At 35.5% G+C, this 21,608-nt stretch overlaps 1 protein-coding gene across 1 annotated transcript; it reads right to left on the bottom strand.

The window, feature by feature from the left end:
- Positions 1-19,186: 19,186 nt before the first annotated feature.
- On the bottom strand, positions 19,187-19,840 carry LOC132272067 (uncharacterized). The gene has a single exon (XM_059773510.1). It carries the CDS (start codon positions 19,838-19,840, stop codon positions 19,187-19,189), a length of 654 nt encoding a protein of 217 aa, XP_059629493.1.
- Between the last annotated feature and the right edge of the window lie 1,768 nt (positions 19,841-21,608).

Below are 21,608 nucleotides of genomic sequence, written 5' to 3'. Positions count from 1 at the left end.
TCTTTATCTGTTTCAAGTTGTATTTGAGCTATGTGTGTATTTCATTTTGCTATGGTTGATATTTTTGTAAAGCAATCTAATGGTTGTCATTTTAGTGAATACTTCATTTTTGTTTTACTATGGGACTAGCAAAATGTAAGTTTGTGGGTGTAATAAGCGCCGAATATTATATATTCAAGTGCCCTTATTTGCATTAGTTAAGTCCATTTATGGTTTATATGTATAGATTATCTCCAATTCCTCGTCTTTGTGTTTTTTCAGGTTTATCTCCCAAAAAGAAATAAGGTGGAGGTTTTTAAAAGCTTTTTGAGGAACAAGTCATTCCGGGCTTTTGCATCCGGAGATTTCCAAGAAGAATCCGCTAAAAGAGGTCCATGAAGTCCTTTTACAATGAAAAAGGGGCAAATGATTCTCAATGGGCCAATGCTAAAATCAAGTGAAAGATGTCCATAGCAAGAGGAGAAGAAAATGCATTCTGATGCATTTTCGAGCGCTCGAAGCCCGACATTCGAGCGCTTGTGCGGCACACATGAGCAACCCCCGCGAGCCTCCATGTCATTCGAGCACTGGAAAGGAACCTTCGAGGGCTCGAAATCAGAGCAGAATGCCCCAAGCCATCTTCGAGCGCTCGAACTGAGTCCTTCGAGCGCTCGAAGGAACATTACAGCCCACTTGTTCCTTGATTCCCTCAATTTTTGGTTCCCCTCTTTTATGGAGTGGTTGGAAATGTTCTTTTGTGGGGAGATGAAGCTCGGTTTTTAAGGGGTTTGGTGGGAGGATGTCTACAAAAGGAGAGGTAGAGCTTATATGGGGGATATATCATTTTGCAAGATTTTTGGAGAGAGAGGAGGAGAAGGGGATAGAGTGTGGCTATAAAGAGGGAGATCGAAAATGGAGGCTAGAGGCAAGCTTCTTCCTTCCTCTAGGGCATCCATGGGTAACTAATTCTTCCTCTAGGGAGGTGATGAAGCCCCTCCCCCTTGTAAGCATGTTCTAGTATAGTTCTATTTTGGGGATTACAATGTATATTCTATGGTCTTTTCAAGACCAAGAGCACTTCATTGGTTGTAATGGATGTTGATATATATATGAATGATTTTTCTAAGTTAATTATCTTGTTCTAGGTAATGTCTTACATTAATCATATTGCTTATGTTTTCATGGTGACAATGGAAATAAGGTTATGAAATGGGTTAATGGTATGTTGATAGGTGACTTTGATAGATCATTGCTTAGGAAAATCCTTTGATGGTGTATGCTTAATCTCTACCTTCATGTGCTTCATCATTTTTGTCAAGAACTTGATAATCTTTCATCCAAGTAAGTGTGTTTAAGTTGCATCCTAGTTTAAGTAGTTTAAACACATTCACCTTTGGTGGATTATGCTTGTTTAAGGCTTAATGTACTTCTTGTTAATTATATGTTAATTATATGGCAACTATGTGTCACTATATAATTCTTGACCATTATATATTGTTTATCCCCTAAATTAGTTCTATATCTAGCATGTGTAGAGGGATGGAGGCAGATTCACTTCCCTCATTGTCTTTACTCGTATTTTATCTCGCTTTACTTCTCGCAAGCTGTATTTTATGAACCTCACATTTTAGTTTTAGTGACAATCCAACAAACCCTTTATAAACCACCTTATCATTCTAAAGGATGATCCTAGATACCTAAGTTGCCATAAACTAGCATTCCTAGTGGTTCGACTTACCCGACCAATAGCCCTATTTTACAGTGATTTGTGCTATTGCAAAACAGGTTGATTTATAATTGGTAATTGATCTGTCGATCAGCAGGCTTTCAAGTTTTGAGAGCCTGCTCTCTCCTTTAAATGCGTTAAAACTTGTTTTTAGGGTCTGTTTGGCTGAACTGGGATTATCTAAAGCTGTTTAAAAGCTGCTGGATGGTGTAATTCATTGCTAAAGAATTATAAAAATGTTGGGAAGCATGTTTACATTTAGATATTGAGGACGAAATTAACATATGGTTAAACGATGAACCAATATGTGGAAGATTGGATAATTAACTTATATTGCCTACTATTTTACCAATTTTATTTCTCTGCATGATCTTAAATTATGAATCATGTTTTCAGCTATGATATGAGCATATAAGTGTTTAAATATATGTATGCTTAGATGGAAGTAACTAATGTTTAAAACTGCTGCACATTGCATCAGTTACAGTACTGTTTGGAGGAGTTGATTGCGTAATCTAACTTTATCAATTTAAAGGACTGGAATTGGAATTCTAAATCTTTTATTGGATACATAATCTTGTTATACACATGTTAGATAGTATTTATGCTTATTTTGGGATATGGTTGATGAATATTTATACCATTTTTTTTATCAACTATGTTAGCTGGAGGATAGTATGCACCGGTATGGGATGGTGGCATACTAGGTATGGATTAGTTCAATACTAAGCCCTACCTAAAGTGGATTAAGGCGTGGATTAACCATAAAGGTTAAGTCCGACTCCTATTGGTGCCAGGTCGGTAAATAACTGAATGATATAATTTGGTTTCTGGGAAGGATTGTTATACAGATATCAAGCCATTATACCAGATGGATGACATTTTGTATTAGGAGGACACGGACTTTATATACTTATGATATGGTGCTGTGGTATGAGCTTGAGTCTCAGGACCATGGTTAGGGTGCGTATATCGCCTAGGATGGATAACTGTACAGAGGTGTTGTTCCCTGGTAGGTCTAGGTACATATGACCACATTATGTGCGATTTGCATGGTATCTCTACTCAGGCTGAAACAGACCTATTGGACTAGTGAGCGTCCTCTAGTTTGTACTTATACATATATGGACTACTCTTGATATTGTTGAGTCTATCTAGGATGCATCTGCGTATCTGATTCCTGTTTGGATCGTAGTAGAATAGGACTTGCATGTGGGGGTGACCCACTCTCTTATTTTTCAGGTGCTCGTCAGTTCCAGGGTTAGAGCTTGGTTGTGCAGAGCAGATACAGACTTCCATTCCACCGACTACGTAGGACTGCTTCCTTATTAGCTTTGGATTTTGTTTACAGTTATTTTTATTTTATAGTTGGGATTTTTATTAGGGGTCCACTAGATGGATTCCCGAGTTGTTAAATAATTAGAGGTTTTGGATTAATGAATTTCAACAATTATATTTTTGAGGATTTTTAGTTAAAATTCTTTTCAGCCATTCTTTATATATTTCTTATTATTTCAACTTGTATTCTGTGTTCATTTAAATATTAATTGTTTGATATTCCCTTGGGTTTAGGCCTGGGCCTGATCAACCCGTGTCTCGGATCCGAGGGGTATCACATTGGCGTTTAGTAAAGACGAGCAATGATTAAGCCCAAAGGTAGGTCATTGAGTTTGTCCAACTAAGCGGATTAAGGTAATTACTAGAGAAGACATAATTGATGACTCACTACGCCCAAAGGAGTATAAGTTGTTATTGTGTTTCATTGATTAATTAGCTTCAAATGTGAAATTTATTTCACAAGTGGGAGACTAACATATGATAATTTTAGCCCAAAGGAAAGATTATTATATGCTATGTTGATCCTATTCAGACTTAATTGTTTTGAAGCATTATTTAATTAATTCTGGAAAGTTTAGTTGACGTTCCCATCAATTAAACTGTAAATTTGTGGCCTTAGGTATTCTCAAAGTCAGTGGGAGTAAAATTTATCTTTAGTGTTAAATGTGGATGACAGTGACATTATTGTACATGAGATTAAACAATTTAACTTCTCAAACATTTGAGATGAAGGTGTTGATGATGCCTTTTTATTGGCATTAAGTTTCACCTAAATCAATCTTGTGAAATTCTTGGATTGTCATAAAGAACCTAATTAGATAAAGTTCTAAAAGTATTTGACATATAATACTATAGAGGTAGAATTGCACTCATTGTAAAAGTGGAGAAATTTGGTAATCTAATTACCAAGAAAATATCTATAGTAGTCTTAGGTAAAAAGGCATTTTCTACGCCTTTGGGAACCTAATGTATGCTCAAGTTTTGCATATGGTTAACTATAATATAGCATTTGCTAGTTAAGCAAATATCACAGTGATCCTGGTATGGATCTATAGTACACGGCAAAGAAATTTATAAGGTATCTGCAAATAATTAAGTGTAACGACCCAAACCGGGGGTCCAGATCGCTAACCGGGTCCTTAACCCAACCCGATGACACATTAAGGGCAAATTGTTCATTTTACAATACGAGAGGTGTAACGACCCAAATCTACTGGGTTCGGATCGTTAAACGGGTCTTTATACAACCCAAAATCATCTAAGGGTAATATGGTCCTTTCACGTTAAAATTTCTATATTAAAACCCATCAAGGACAAAATGGTCATTTGCCACAAATCTAATAGTATGAGATTCAAATGGCGTAATGGTCATTTACTTATGTCACTTAATAAATAAGATAGAGTTCGGGGCAATATAGTCTTTTCTGTGATAAAAAAAAAGTAATTACTGAATTTTATTGGGTCCTAAAATAAATACTTATAACTTTGAATAAAAGGATAATTAGGGAAACTAAACAAAAAATGTGTGGAACATGAACCAATTGACGTTTATGCTTTACATGTCAACTGATTTGGGTCACGCACAGTGACATTGCCCACTGCCAAGATACCGGTCGACATGTGGGAATTTCACGTCGATTGGTTTAGGTCATCCGGTCGACGTGTGGGAATTTTACGTCGACCGATTCTGGGTTATCCAAACTTGAAATTTTTCATTGTCCAAGATGCACCAACATTGATAACCAATCACCCACGCCAATACACTCACGTACACAATTAAATACATTGTAACATCTAATATATTAACAACAACAACAATGTTAACATAATTTACAACACGTTACATGAAATACACTGAATGATTTAGTGTAAATAAGCATAATTACATTTCCCCAATGGCCATATACAAAATGAACCTGAATATTTCACATGTTACAAAATGGTACATTTGGGTCAACACCTTACAAAATGAGGCCTAATACAAAAGGTAGCAAAATATACATTCTCCTAATCCAAGCTAAAGCTGGGGTGGATGGTCGTTCGCCACTTCTTTTTCCGAACCTGAAAATATTAAAATGATGGGGTGAGCTAAACACTCAGTAGGAAGTGTCTAATACACACTTCTTATGACCCCGTGAATCCATGTAAGGAATAGATAAAAGAAAACGGGATCATAATATAGGGGTACATGACAACAACAACAGTGACACGTATATAACAATGGTCACCCAAACACATACACACCATATATTCTAATGAAGTGCAATGTCGTGCAAATGTTGCTCCCCATATCCGAAATATTTCCGTTTCAACTTTCAAACCATTAGTGTAATCCGACCCAAGACACCTCCAAGGCGTCACGAAAGGAGGATTGACTAACCATCCACGACCACAAGGCACCTCCAAGGCGTCGCATCCAGCCTGGTTAGCTCAACCATACTCCCCTCTAGACTACACTAACACCATGGACCACTAGGCATCTCCTAGGCGTCCGGGTTTTCGCAAACACTTTTAGAAAACTTTTCCCAAAACAATTTCAATTGTTTTAAAGACATATTTCCCCTTTTTCTATCCCAATGAATGCATGGAATGTTTCATACTTTAATTCATCAATTCCACCATAAAACTCTCACACATGCTATATAAAACAATTTTCTAATCTACATAATTAAAGTCCTCATTTAACATCAACTTTGCATAACAAGCATATAAGACATGGATTCAACTTCATGTAAGCATGTTTAGAACACCCCTACCTCAAGAATTGCAAAATCCCAAATTCCAAGCCCAAGATCCCAAACCTCCTAGAGTGCACCAAACATGAAATTGCTCCGATCAAATCGAAGCCCTCGACGCGCTATTTAATTTGCCGCAAACGGCACTCAAAATCTCCAATTGATAAGAGAAAGATCTAAAGTTGAAGTTGTAGAAAAAGAAAAAGAAAAAAGGGAGAATTGAGAGGGAGAGAGAGACACATGCGGGAGTGAGAGAGGATAGAGACCAAACATGGTCTCTCAACCTTCAAACCAATGATGGTGGGTCCCACCAAATTTATTTTATTTCCCTTTTTCTTTTCTTTTTTTTTTTTTTTTTTTTTCTCACCACATACACATATAATTATACATTTAATTTACAATCACTTAAAACACAATAATTAAAAATAAATATGATGCAAATGGACCCAATCAAAATACCCGAGTCCCGGTAGCGGGTCCCACACGGAACTGTATGGGCCGAAAAACTGAAAAATGCCAAAATGGCAACCTTTGCATTTGAAAAAGTCCTAAACTCAATGAAATGACAACTCTCGGACACAACCGGCACACTTCGCAGTGTCCGGTACGCAAAACGACAAAAGATAAAAATACCCTCTTAACGGCAAAAATTCCAAAAAAATGAAAAATAAAAAAAATTGGGAACATCACATTAAGGATCATATCTTTCTAGGAGTGGTGAAAACAGACTTTGCTGGTTGTTAGGACAGTATACAAATCCACTTCAAGCATTGTTTTACTATTATGATAGGTGATAGAAACGAAGTTTATTTGCATGTTATAAGGCCAAATTTCATGCTTTATAAAATATCAGTTTTGGACTTCAGGTCAATACCGCTACAGTCTTATATTAAAGAAACAACAAGAGTTCAAGTTGGTCTAAAATATGACTGTTAATACCTTGTTGTGAAATAAAGGATACAGAACCAACTAGTGTCTGATTGAGCACATTGATACCCAACAAAAGATTATTGATCCCATAACTAAGGATTTGTCGCTAATGTTGTATAGTAAGCATGCAAATTTCTCTTTGACAACATTAATTTAATTAGTTAGTGGAAGGTTGTATTTGGCTCAGGTAAAGACAATTTTATTTTGTGATTGTAGTTATTATCCTCATTTAATAGATTTTCCATATTAGTGCACATGTGTATGGAAAATTTGTGACTTAAGTATCCTGTTTTGAGACACAGTGTGTCTTTATTGAGACACGGTAAGACCGATGCATGGCATGAATATTGTATTGAATAGATGCACATGCAAAATATATGTGACGTTGGAGTTGAGTTTGTTAGTATTAGTAACCATTGGTGTCTTATATCAATGATGATATAATGACGCCCTTGATCCCATATTAGAAGACTCAAAGGTACTCCAAATTGAATGGTAGAGGTGTTTTTTATAAATATATGGATTAACTTTTGTAGAACACTCAATGATCATTTTGATCTTGAAGTAATCAGAATTAATTATTGTTAGACTAAGTGGGAGAATATAAGCAAATAATAGTCAAACAATAATTAAATAATATTAATCATTGACCATATATGTAAGAAAGGTTGCACCTTTAGAATAAACAGTCACATACATATATATATATGTAATCCAGAGGTGTGTTGGTTGATGGAACCAACTTGTCTGTTTGTAAGAGGTGTGTTGGTTGATGAAATCAACATATCTTTTACTCTCACAACAATTATGGAATAGTCCCAGCCCTTTATAAATATGCGATAGAAAGGTCTGATATCCATCATTCAATATCGCAGTAAAGGTAGAGAGTTGAAGAACGTTTCCGCTCTAGTGTTCTCTTTAAATGTAGTTTCTATATCGGGTATGTCTTTTTCTATTAAATTTATGTATTGGAGCCATGAATCCTATTTGGAATGTAATTGCTTACACTAGTATTTTAAAATAGGTTTAAGTTGGAACGCATTTCTCTCCGATAGTAGATGAGCGTGGTATATTTATTTTCTTAAAATTATTTAAGGGAGAATGAGAAATTGGATCCAAATGAGGTATTAGATAATGGGTTAAAAAGATGAAAATGGGTTTGTGGGAATTATTGTCCTACATGGGAAAATTAAGAAAAAGTATGTTGGGCTTCGATCTGCTCAAGTATGTTGGACTTCAAAATAATAAAATCTTTCAAGACCCATATGAATTCAGATTAATCAAATTAAATTGTGTTGAAGACCGGAATTACAAGACCATTCAAGGTAAACGTAAATTGTCTTAACAGCGTAAATTGTCTCAAAGGCATGAAATCAAATTCTATCCTCGATCTACAAGTCCTTTACTTTTTAATTATCATAACTTGCATATTAGTAGTTAATTAATTATTATAATTAGCACATTACTTATTAATTAATTATTTCCTTATTCACATAATAGTATAATACTTGTAACGACCAGGTCATTTACCTCCCTTCCTTTTTTCCTAAAATTTTACGGATAAATTTTTTCCGTTTAATTTTCTTTTCTGAACTCTGTTTCTTGTCGCTTAGTGTCATCTCGAGTACACGGAAATGGTTTCCAAGACTCTTTTCCGTGGATTGACAACTTCCTTTGAGGACCGAGTCATTTATGCATTTTCACTTTTTGGACACTATGCGCCTTTCGTCCTTTTCCCTATTTCGTCTTTTTTCCTATTCTGTCTTTTCCCCATTTGTCACTTGTTTGGCAAAACCTTACTTTTCAGGCTCGGAGTTGGTTTTGACTTCACGTGCCTTCATCTTGAGTGGTTTTCTCGAAATACGTATCTTTACTTTTGCAAGAACGTACTCTGGTTGCTCCCGGTGCCCATAGGGGCATGAATGTACAATTTTTCAGAATCTTTTTCTTTTCTTGGGGTGTTTTTCATAAATATCTTTTGAAGATATTTTATTTCAGGGGTATCTAAGAAAATATCTTTTCTGGGGCAGTTTCGCAATTAACCCTTTTTGTAGGGGCCATTGTGCAATTAATGAAAGTTATTGCAAAATATCTCGTCTGGAGCATGGTTCCTCGTACGGATTCATTTTCACTTTTCATTGACTCGTAAATTCATAGAATTTCCTTCTGGCCGTTTTTCTCCAGTTTCAGAGTTTCTGGACCCGGTTGTCGCTGAACTTGTTCGGGGCATAAATTTCTGCTCGGGACTCAGTTTTTGACGCCGTTTCTTTTGTTGTTTATATTTTCTCATTTTGAATCTTTTTGTTCATGGAGTTTTTCCATTTGAGCGCTTTTACTCAAAATCTACTTTTCCGGACCCGGTGGGGCCCTTTCGGGGCACTTTTTGAGACTTAATATAAATAGGGGACTTAAAGAAGAAAATTCAGATTTTCTTCATCTTCTCCACTCTCTTGGATGGCATCCATGGGAACTCCTTGGCTTCCACCCTTTCTCCTTCTCCTCCACTTGTTTTCCTTGGTAGAAAATTTTCGGCCTTAGCATTTGTTGTTCGCCTCGACGTGTTCTACCATTCCTCCTTATTAGAATTCATTTCCGACCATTTCTTGAGTTTGGGTTTGAGGTCAAGTTGTGATTTTCATGGGGCTTCCTTCGGATTCATGTAGATCGTGTTGTCCCCGACAAAACCCTTTGATTTTGGCAGTTTCGGAACACTTTTCTTCCGGTGGGGATTTGGGGTTTTCATCGCAAATTGAGGTAGGGGGTGTTATAATTTACTTTCTTGCTATATTGCATGCTTGAATCACAAAATCTAGAGATTTTATTATTTATTTTTCTTGTGAAGGATTTAATTTTCCCGATTGTCCATAACTTTGTTTAATCATGTGGCATGATAGAATATTACCCCTTGATATGTAGATTGACATATATTAAATCTAGATTATTTAGACAAGTAATGAAGATTTTATTTAATATTTATCTTGAATAAAATATTAAATCATTAGGCCTTATCTAGCTTTAAATCAACATGTGACAGCATATTATTATAGGCCTTAGCATGCTCTTCAACATAGATTAATTTGAGAGTAATCGGAGAAGTTTTGAAATCTAGTAATATTTAATTAATTAGATTAATTAAATTGCTCCAAGTGTACTATTCATCCCGTTGGATTTCCGACTTGAAATTCTTGATATGCATGTCATATAGTTTCACATATATTAAATCTGGAATATTTGATTAGGTTTTCAAACCTTTCAATTATTATATTTCTAGTATTAAAGTTTAATACTCATGGCCGTACCTTGCATGAAATGTACTTGTACCGTGTTTTTAAATCAAGTTGTGACATGTTGTGTAACATATATTGAATTGAGGTCATTTGGATGACTTTCAAAATTTAGAGATTTTAATTAAATAAAATAATTAAAATCCATTTAATGGTTCTATGCACTTGATTAAGTTTCTAACCTTGTATCCATAATTTTCTTGATAAGTTCCTTCACGTGTATTACATTGAGCATAATCGGATAAGTTTTGAAACTTCTATTTATTCATTTCTCTTGTATGGAACTTAACTCAGATGGTTGTGTCGTGTATGAAATGAACTTGAAACTTGACATTGAACTTAGCCTTGACATGATCCTTGACATAACTTGTTCGTAGAACATTTGAACTTGTCATGTAACCTTGATAATTTAATCCCTTAAGTAGATTAAATTTCCTTTTATGTCTCTCTCAAGTTAATCATGCCTTGATATCATGTATCTAGACTTTTTGTATCTTGGTTTCATTAATGTGTTTAATGAACATGTTCATTTATCTTGGAATGGTTTATGTACACATGTGTTGTTTAGTATGCAATTGATATCATGTACCTTATACTTGTGGTATATTTGTTTCGATGGATTCTATGTGCTATTTATCTTGGTTGTGGTCTATATAAATGCACACTTTGATTTCTTGACATTTCACATGCCATCATAGTTGAGAACTTAGGGCATGACTTGTGTGTTCCAAAATCTTGGTTGTGCATGATATGTGGTTAATGCATTTCTTATATTTTGATACAATCTTGACTTGTACAACTTGTTGATTTTGGGATTTGGGATATCAATCAAGAATTGACATGGCTAGGACTCGGTTCTAGTACGGGGGAATGTCCCTCTACACTATAGTGCGCACTAGGGGAAAGGTACCCATGGGTTAGTAGCCCTAAAGTGATCTCAAGAGTACGGTTTTAATCCGGGCGATATCCGAGTTTCCACATTGGTTGATTTCACTCTTTAAATTTCAAGTTGCTATTCCTTGAAGATTTAAACTTGTCGTGTATGTGAAATGCACCAATCTTGTCTCATTGCATTAATTTTATGCTTCATTCGTGATTTAACTCCTTAAATTTCAAGTGTTGTATTCTTTGAAGATTTAAGACTCTTTTCATGTTGTATGGAAGATTCTATCCTTGTTTAAATGCATAGATATTATGCCTTACTCTTGATATAACTCTTTTCGTGTTTCATGGAATGTTCCATCCTTGTTTAGTTTCATAGATACTATGCTTTGTCATTGATTTCTTGTATTACTTCTATCGTGTTAATTGGAATGCTCTAATCTTGTTAATTGCATAGATATTATGCCTTTTTCTTAATTTCATGTATCACTCTCAATCATGTTAATTGCATTTGATAATGTGATCCTTGTATTCTAGCATCCTTCTTATCGTGTTCTTGGATTATCCCAACTCTGACTTGTTTCATATATGTATATATATCATGATTCTTGTTGTTTATACTCCATGGTAGCTTAGGATGATCCATGAGTCTAAACTTTGACATAGACGTTAGGTGACATGATCATTTTTTGAAATGATTTATGTTGTCTAAAAATCTTAAAGAAATCGAGTCATGCATGCTCGTCCCCTGTGAATAAACTTGTTAGACTTGTTTATTCACCCCGAAGTTACTGGGTGTTTTGCAGGTAAAGAAGCTTTGTTGTGGGATACACAACACTCTTAGACATGCTAGAAGTCTTGAAGTATTTTTGATGACATTGAATATGCACATGTTAGCATATCATGTTTACTTTTGTTTATTTTGACAAAACTTGTACTTATTGTTTAAGCTATGTAATGTGCCCTTAAGTGCACCTTTTGACACTCTTTTGATGTGTATGTAATGGGGCCGGAGGTCAATATCATATATTATGTATTTTATGCACTTTTACTTACAAACTTCATTTGTAATCCATGTATATTAAAAAATGTAGAATTTTGCCTTTAAGGAGAAAAACATGAAAATTTGGGTTTCAATATGTCATTTTCGCACCGGTGTGTGCATTGTGTATGTAATTCATCATTTAGCATTCATTTGCCATATGTGAGGTGTGGCCAAGGGCCAAACACCATTTAGTATTCATTTTCGTTTTTTAGTTCACATATTACATTTTTGGGCTAAATAGTAGAAACCGAGCCTTCAAAGAGTTCATTTTCAAATCGAGTGGTGTAAAGTGTGTTCTGACAACTCTACTAGGTCTCATTAATCTTGTATAAAGTGTGGCCAAGGGTCAAACGGTCATTTGAAACCATTTCCTAATTTTGGTTTTCATGTTTTTCATTTCAAGTCCATTTTTGCCTTTTTAGCCGTTGGGGGGTCGGATTTTGCATCGGTGGTATTCTTAAGCCATGGACCATTGTAGCATGTCCAAATAGGTAAGTTACGTTTGCGTGCATGATCGTTTTCAAGAAAAATCCTTTCCTTTGTGCTCTGAGCCTCCTATGGACTCATTTTGAAATTTTGTTGCATAATTTGATCTAGGGGAATTCTAAACTTTTCACATCCATTTTATTTTCTTCTTTTGACATGGTCGCTTAGGAAACGTGATTTTAGGGGGGGTTTCTTTTTCGTGTTTTTCCAGAAAATGTCGTCTTGGTGGCGGAAATTCCTCGTGAAGTTTCAGCTTCCAGTTTTCATTTAGCAGCTTTATGACCCTCATGACCAGATTTCTTGGAGGGGCATTTTGGGCATTTTACAGTGAGTTTTTTTCGTTTCTGTCCACTATGTTGGGTAGAAAACTCAATTTTAGGGGGGGTTTTTTCTTCGTGTTTTTCCAGAAAAACTCGTTTTGACCTCCGTTTCAAGCCCCAGTTCTGGAACCTCATTTTTTTTTTTTTTTCTTTTTTTTTCCTTCTTCTTGCTGCCAGCATGTGCATGCCATTGGGCGCCGGTGGGCTCGTGCATGGGTGCCATGTGCGCCATGGCCTTCGTCGGGCCGCCGCGACGTCTTAACTTTAAATCCTCGTTTTTCCCTCGTCCGGACTCCAAATCGAGTGAACTTTTTTTTGAACTTGACTAATTTTTCGCTATCTTTCCAACGGTGTACTCGGTTACACCTAGATCTTCCTAGATAATTACCAGTTTACCCTTTTAGCCTTAAGTGCTCGTTTTTCTTCGTCATGTCGTTTCTCCTTCGTCCGGACTCCGAATCATGCGATTCTTGAGTCCATCCTGATTATTTTTCTGTTGTCTTTCCAGTGGTGTGCTTGATGGCACCCGAATCCATATTTTTTAGAAATGACTATTTTGCCCCTGGGGGCTTATTTGTCATATTTCAGATCTTTTACTTCCACGTCAGTTTTCTTTGAGTTCCATGACCTTATGGAAGGTTATCTTAGGGTCTTAGAGGTGTGTTGTGCCTTGAAAGACCATTGTCTTGTTTCTTGCTTCTGCATCTGGATCCGTTACTTGGTCAACTTTCAGGTGGTCACCATTGACGCACGGGGTTGAATAAAACCTGGGTCGTTACAATGCTGGTCTTGACACACCCCAACCCAATATACAATATTTAATAAATGAAACAATTGGAATGTATCTAATTATCTGCATTAACCTCATACATACGTGACATCATCATATATCAGAATGTCTGCTTAAAAGTTTACAATTAAAGATAAACTATAAATCCACCTTGCACGTTCTAAAAACCCTAAACAATTAACTACAAGTCACAATATTAAATTCTACTATAATATTTACATTTTATACAAAAGACATTCCATTATTCTTTTTCCCTTTCACACCCAAGACTCTAGACCTGGCAGTAGCAACCCAACTTGATACCTGAAAAATATAGATATGGAAGGAGTGAACTTAAAGCCCAGTGAATGCAACACTACTATATCAAAATAATATAAACAAATATTATCTGATAACTTCAATTAAACTTCATAACATATAACTTCCAGCTTTACAGGCATTTAAAATATAATACTCTCATTCTAGGCTAGAGTATGGACCTTATATAAATATAATACTCTCCTTCTAGGCTAGAATATGGACCTTATATAAAATATAGCACTCTCCTTCTAGGCCAGAGTATGGACCTTTTATAATATATAACTCTCATTCTTGGCCAAAGTATGGATCTTATTTAAATATAGTACTCTCCGCCAGAGTATGGACCTTATTTAATATAGTACTCTCCTTCCAGGCCAGAGTATGGACCTTATATAATATATTACTCTCCTTTCGGCTAGAGTATGGACCTTATATAATATATTGCTCTCCTTCCAGGCCAGAGTGTGGACCTTATAGAATATAATCAAGTTATATATATTGATCATTATTTCACATAAACAGCTTCAATACTTCAATTAAACACATCCAAGTATAAACTTCCAGTGAGTACACGCACCTTAGCTACTTTTCAATTTATTTAATTGTCCTTCCATATGGTTGTACCTTCAGTCTCCTTCTCCTTACCTTTGGTACTGGTCAACAAGAATTCGAAAAAGAATTCGTTCCATTTTTCCTCTTCTTTTATTTTCCCCTTTTTGCTTGTTCTCAAACGAGCACTATTTCCAGTCTATTAGTGTGTCCAGAACTATATCCGCAATGAACAAGACTTTTAAACATATATACTACCCTCTTGTGCGCAGTCAGTTAACACAGCTTCTATTAGAAGCTTACTTTTTAAAAAAATAAAAGCTAATCAAACACACTACATATATGCTGCCACACACATACCCACGTGTTCAAAGGTCCAAGTGCATGTTGTCTTGTGCTAGCAGAAATTTGCTTTTTACTAAGCTTGAAGCTATACTCCACTTATAATATATTATTATGTATATACTAGTCAAACCACAAGGTTTTCTTCGAACCTTTAAACCACTTAACAACATAAATAATATCTATCTAGAAACTTTAAGCACCAGCAAAGAGAAGTGTGAAAACCTCCACATATATCTTCATGTGATAATATATACTATTCATATATATAAATTTATCACCTCGTGGGCACACCCATTTACACTTACAATCACCACACACACACACACCACCTGGTATCAAACACACCCACACACAGGTTCGGTACATACTTATTTCATGGTATTCCACTAACACAAATATATCACCCCGTCCACTCCCATCAGTTATATTATTAATATTATTTACAATTGGACTGTAATTAGTAAGCTTGATACAAAATGTAAAATTCACAAAATAAATTACTCCATATAGTATTTATATATAAATCATGACAAATTGAAATTAAATTATGATAACCAAATTAATTTTTGTATCGGGGTATTACAATTCTTCCCCCCTTTAATTAATTTCGTCCTCGAAATTAAAATGCATGAAACATACCGAACAAATGAGGATATTGCATTCTCATAGTTTCCTCGCTTTCCCAAGTTGTTTCTTCAACCGTGTGACTTTTCCACAATACCTTTACTAATGATATAGTTTTATTCCGTAGCATTTGCTTCCGGCGATCCAAAATCTGTACTGTTTCCTCTGCATAAGTCAAATCTTCCTTCAACTTTATCGGTTCCGTAACTAAAACATGAGATGGATCCGATATATACTTCCGAAGCATAGACATATGGAAAACATCATGTAATCTTGATAATTCTTCTGGTAATTCCAACTGATACGCTATTGCTCCTATCCATTCTAGAATTTTGTACGATCCAATGTACCTGGCTTTCCAAACCTCATAATACCCTTCCAAGGAGAAGTACGAAGAAAAACAAAATCACCAACTTCAAACTCCAAATCCCTTCTTTTTCCCACATCCACATAACTTTTCTGTCTATCCTGTGCTACTTTCATAAGCTGCTGAATTACCTTCACTTTTTTCTGTTGTAAGTTAAATCAATTCTGGACCCAATAACTTTCTTTCACCCACTTCACCCCAACACAATGGAGTTCTACATTTCCTCCCATACAATGCTTCGTATGGTGCTATCCCAATAGTAGACTGATAACTATTATTATAAGTAAATTCGATCAATAGTAAATAATCATCCCAACTACCTTTGAAATCCAGCACACAAGCTCTCAACATATCTTTCAAAATCTGAATAGTTCATTTTGACTGCTCATCTGTCTGCGGGTGAAAAGCTATATTGAACTTCAAAGAAGTTTTCATGGTTTCATGCAAACTACACCAAAATCTAGAAGTGAACTTCGGATCCCTATCACAAAAAAATAGAAACTGAAGCCCCATGCAAACATATTATCTCATCAACATACAAATGAGCATACTCTTTGGTAGAATAAGTAGTTTTCACTCCCAGAAAATGAGCTGATTTCGTCAATCTATCAACTATCACTCAAATGGAGTCATGTCCCCTTTTTGATCTTGGAAGTCCCGTTACAAAATCCATTGTTACATGCTCCCATTTTCATTGTGGAACTGGTAACGGCTGCAACAACCCCACTGGTTTCTGATGTTCAGCTTTCACTTGTTAACATACTAAGCACTTTGTTACAAATTCTGCAATTTCACGCTTCAAATTATTCCACCAGTAGTATTTCTTCAAATCCCTGTACATTTTAGTACTTCCTGGATGCATAACATATATAGAACTGTGGGCTTCATCTAAAATATCTTTCTTCAAAGAAACTTCATTTGGAACACAAATTCAACTTTTAAAATACAAAGTCCCATCATCCTTAACTGTAAATTCAGTTTGTATACCTTCTTGAGCTTCGTTTCTTTTCTTATCCAAGAATACATCATGACTTTGCAACTCCTTAATTCGATCAAGCAACAAAGGTCTCACCATAACATGTGCAAACAATGCTCCTTTATTAGTAATTGCCAATTCAGCTCCCATCAGTCTTAACTCCATAATATTTGCCACCCGTGCACACTGTACACAAGATAGTCTTCCTGAAGACTTCATACTCAAAGCATCTGCTACTATATTGGCTTTTCCAGGATGATGGTGAATATTACAATCATAATCTTTTATTAACTCCATCAAATGCCTTTGTCTCAAATTTAAATCCTTCTGTGTAAACAAATACTTCAAACTCTGATGATCAATGAATATTTCACAAATCTCACCATACAGATAATGCCTCCACAATTTCAAAGCAAAAACAATAGCAGCTAACTCCAAGTCATGTGTAGGATAATTCAATTCATGATTCTTCAATTGTCTCGAAGCATATGCAATTACCTTGCCATTCTGCATCAAAACACATCCCATACCCTGATGTGAAGCATCAGTGTAAATCATAAAATCTTCACCACCACACGAAATAGTTAACACTGGGGCTGACGTTAACTTTTTCTTCAATTATTCAAAACTTCTTTGGCATTCTTCACTCCACACAAACTTTACTTCCTTTCGGGTCAGCTTCGTTAATGGCAATGCAATACTAGAAAACCCTTAGATGAACCTCCTGTAATAACTTGCTAATCCCAAAAAACTTCTGACTTTTGTCACATTAGTAGGCCTTTCCCATTTCACCACTACTTCCACTTTTGATGGGTTAACATAAATACCATCCCCAGATACCATATGCCTAAAATACAACTTTATCAAGCCAAAACTCACATTTGCTGAACTTAGCAAAAAGTTGTTTCTCCCGTAAAATCTGTAGTACAATTTTTAAATGCTTTTCATGTTTATCCACTCCGAGAATATATTAAAATATCATCGATGAAGACAATAACGAACGAGTCGACATACGGATGAAATACTCGATTTATTAAATCCATAAACACCGCTAGAGCATTGGTTAACCCAAAAGACATTACCAAAAACTCATAATGGCCATATTGAGTTCGTAAAGCAGTTTTAGAAATGTCATTATCCTTTACTTTCAACTGGTGATATCCTGACCTCAAGTAAATCTTAGAAAACACCTTTGCCCTTTGTAACTGATCAAATAGATCATCAATTCGTGGCAATGAATACTTGTTTATGATGGTTACTTTATTTAACTGTCTGTAGTCAATACACAACCGTATAGTACCATCCTTCTTCTTAACAAATAACACTGGTGCACCCCACGGTGAAATACTAGGTCGAATGAAGCCTTTATCCAGTAAATCTTACAACTGTATCTTTAATTCTTTCAATTCTGTTGGTGTTATTCGATATGAAGCAATAGAAATTGGAGCTGTTCCCGGTACTAACTCAATGGTAAAATCTACCTCTCTGTCCACTGGCAACCCCAGCAATTCTTTTAGAAACACATCTGTGAATTCCCTTACCACTGGTATATTTTCAAGTGTCACATCTTTATTTTCAGTATCAACTACATAATCCAAGTAACCCTAACAAACATTTCTTCAACAACTTTCTAGTTTGTGTAGCTGAAATGAGACAGTTCGGAATAACATTTCTTTCCCCAATAAATCTGAACTCTGGCTCCCCAGTATCTGAAATGCAACTTCTTTCCGGAAACAATCTATTGAAGCATGATATAGAGATAACCAATTCATACCCAAAATGATATCAAAGTCTGGTATACTCAACGGTATCAAATTCACTTTTAACTGTCTATCTCCCAATTGCAATACACAATCCCGATATTCATTTGCAACCACTACCACTTCCCCCATTGGTGTATAAATAAATAATTTACTATCTAGTAATGAAAGTGGTCTACCCAAATGCATAGTAATAGATGATGTAACAAATGAACGGGTTGAGCCAGGATCAATAAGCACAGTAACATTTTTATCCAAAATAGAAAGTGTACCTATCACCACTTCTGGTGTTGCTTGAGCATCCTGAAATGTCATAGCAAACACTTTTCCCTGGGCATGCGAACCACTTATAGCACTCCTACCTCCTCTTGACGAGCTCCCCTGTGCAAAACCTCTACCAGAACCAGCAACACTACCCACTGAAGTCACTCATGTCAACATAGGACATTCTTTTTTCCGATGGCCAGGCTGATGGCAGTGATAACACTCTTCTGCTTTCAATACAGGACAATCCTTCTTCTGATGGCCTTCCCTTCCACACTGAAAACACCCCCTGCCAGTACCACGTCCTCCAAAGCTACCTTGTTGTACAGATTGTTGTTCGTAAAACCTTTAACCTTTTCCAATACTTGATGTTTACCCTTGAGATTCACTACCCCTTCCTCTTCCATACCGTGACCTTTAACTTTTCTGACTTGAAATTCCTTCACCTCCTCTTGATTGTGATGGCTCAGATCTATGCATTTTGTATTATTCCCTTCTTTCTTGCAATTCTTTCACATCCTTTTCGGCAATCATAGCTTTATTAACAAGTCTATTGTAATTTGTTTCCTCAAAAAATGAAACTCTGAACTTAATAGCAGCCTCTAACCCATCTTGGAATTTTGTACATTTATCTTCTTCATTCTGTACAAACTTAGGTGCAAACCTCGATAAAGCTGTAAACTTAACTTCATAATTAGCTACAGACATTCTATCTTGTTTTAAGAGAATAAACTCCCGTTCTTTCTCTTTTCTGTAAATTAGAGGGAAATATTTCTCATAAAAAGCTTTAACAAATGGATTCCAGAATATCACCTCTTTTTCTCCTGGAGTAAGCAATAAATGTTTTGTCATGTCCCACCAATAACTAGCTTCATTTTTTAACATAAATGTGGCTAAGTTTACTTTCTGATCTTCTGTTGCACCCATCACTGCAAATATTGAGTCCATTCTTCTTACCCACCCCTTTGCTTCTTCTGGTTTGGTAGTACCTGAAAATTCTGGGGGTGTTAACTTTATAAACCTCTCATAATCTGAACCTTTCTTTCCTTTTTGCTGCCTCTCTAGCCTTTCTTGCATTATGATTTTACTTGGCATAAGTTGTTTATTTTGTTCTGCCAAGTCTGTTATAGCCTTCTCCATTTTCTGCATATCAGTTAACTGCTTCTATTTTCTTCCCATATCACCCTGAATAGGTTGTTCTACTTCAGCCTCAATAAGAACATAGAAGGCTTCTTCCTCGATTCTATGATAACCACTTCCTCCTTCCATTACTTTTTATCTGCAATGAATCTCAAATATAACAAAATATACATATAATACATAATCACCACATATATTTGTTAGTATAAAATCAAGTCAAAGAAATGACTTTACTACACATTTCCTACTGCCACTGCCAGTTTAGACTCTTACTACCTCTAGAACCTAGAAAACCTAGACTCTGATACTAAAAGTTGACACACCCCAACTCAATATACAATATTTAATAAATGGAACAATTGGAATGTATCTAACTATCTGCGCTAACCTCATACATACGTGACATCGTCATATATCAGAGTGCCTGCTTAAAAGTTTACAATTAAAGATAAACTATAAATCCACCTTGCACGTTCTAAGAAACCTATACAATTAACTACAAGTCACAATATTAAATTCTACTATAATATTTACATTTTATACAAAAGACATTGCATTGTTCTTTCCCCTTTTCACACTTAAGACTCTAGACCTGGCAGTAGCAACCCAACTTGATACCTAAAAAATATAGATATGGAAGGAGTGAGCTTAAAGCCCAGTGAATGCAACATTACTACATCAGAGTAATATAAACAAATATTATCTGATAACTTCAATTAAACTTCATAACATATAACTTCCAGCTTTACAGGCATTTAAAATATAATACTCTCCTTCTAGGCTAGAGTATGAACCTTTTATAGTATAATACTTTCTTTCTTGGCCAGAGTATGAACCTTATTTAAATATAGTACTCTCCACCTTATTTATATAGTACTCTCCTTCTAAGCCAGAGTATGGACCTTAAATAATATATTACTCTCCTTCCAGGCCATAGTATGGACCTTATATAATATATTACTCTCTTTTTAGGCCAGAGTATGGACCTTATATAATATAATCAAGTTATATATATTTATCTCTATTTCACATAAACAACTTCAATACTTCAATTAAACACATCCAAGTATAAACTTCCAGTGAGTACGCACACCTTAGCTACTTTTCAATTTATTTAATTGTCCTTCCGTATGGTTGTACCTTCTGTCTCATTCTCCTTACCTTTGGTATTGGTCAATAAGAATTCGAAAGAGAATTCGTTCCCTTTTTCCTCTTCTTTTATTTTCCCCTTCTTGCTTGTTCTCAAACGAGCATTATTTCTGGTCTATTAGTGTGTTCAGAACTATATCCGCAATGAACAAGACTTTTAAATATATATACTACCCTCTTGTACGCAGTCGGTTAACACAACTTCTATTAGAAACTTACTTTTTTTAAAATAAAAGCCAAGCAAACACACTACACATATGCTGCCACACTCATACCTACGTGTTCAAAGGTCCAAGTGCATGTTGTCTTGTGCTGGCAGAAATTTGTCTTTTACTAAGCTTGAAGCTTTACTCCACTTATAATATATTATTATGTATATATTAGTCAAACCACAAGGTTTTCTTCAAACCTTTAAACCACTTAATAACATAAATAATATCTATCTAGAAACTTCAAGCACCAACAAAGAGAAGTGTGAAAATCTCCACATATATCTTCATGTGATAATACATACTGTGTATTTATATATATAAATTTATCACCTCATGGGCACAGCCATTTACACTTACAATTACCACACACACACACACCACCTGGTATCAAACACACCCACAGACAA

Source organism: Cornus florida, unplaced genomic scaffold (genome assembly GCF_030987335.1).
Source record: "Cornus florida cultivar Cherokee Brave unplaced genomic scaffold, ASM3098733v1 CherokeeBrave_3.0.0_Hap2_Chr01, whole genome shotgun sequence".
In the NCBI taxonomy this organism is placed as follows: Eukaryota; Viridiplantae; Streptophyta; class Magnoliopsida; order Cornales; family Cornaceae; genus Cornus; species Cornus florida.
This window is presented reverse-complemented; position numbering and strand designations above follow the sequence as displayed.

Coding starts and splice junctions, on each gene's coding strand:
- LOC132272067 (XM_059773510.1), bottom strand. CDS start 19,840: ATGGAGAAGGCTATAACAGACTTGGCAGAACAAAATAAACAACTTATG.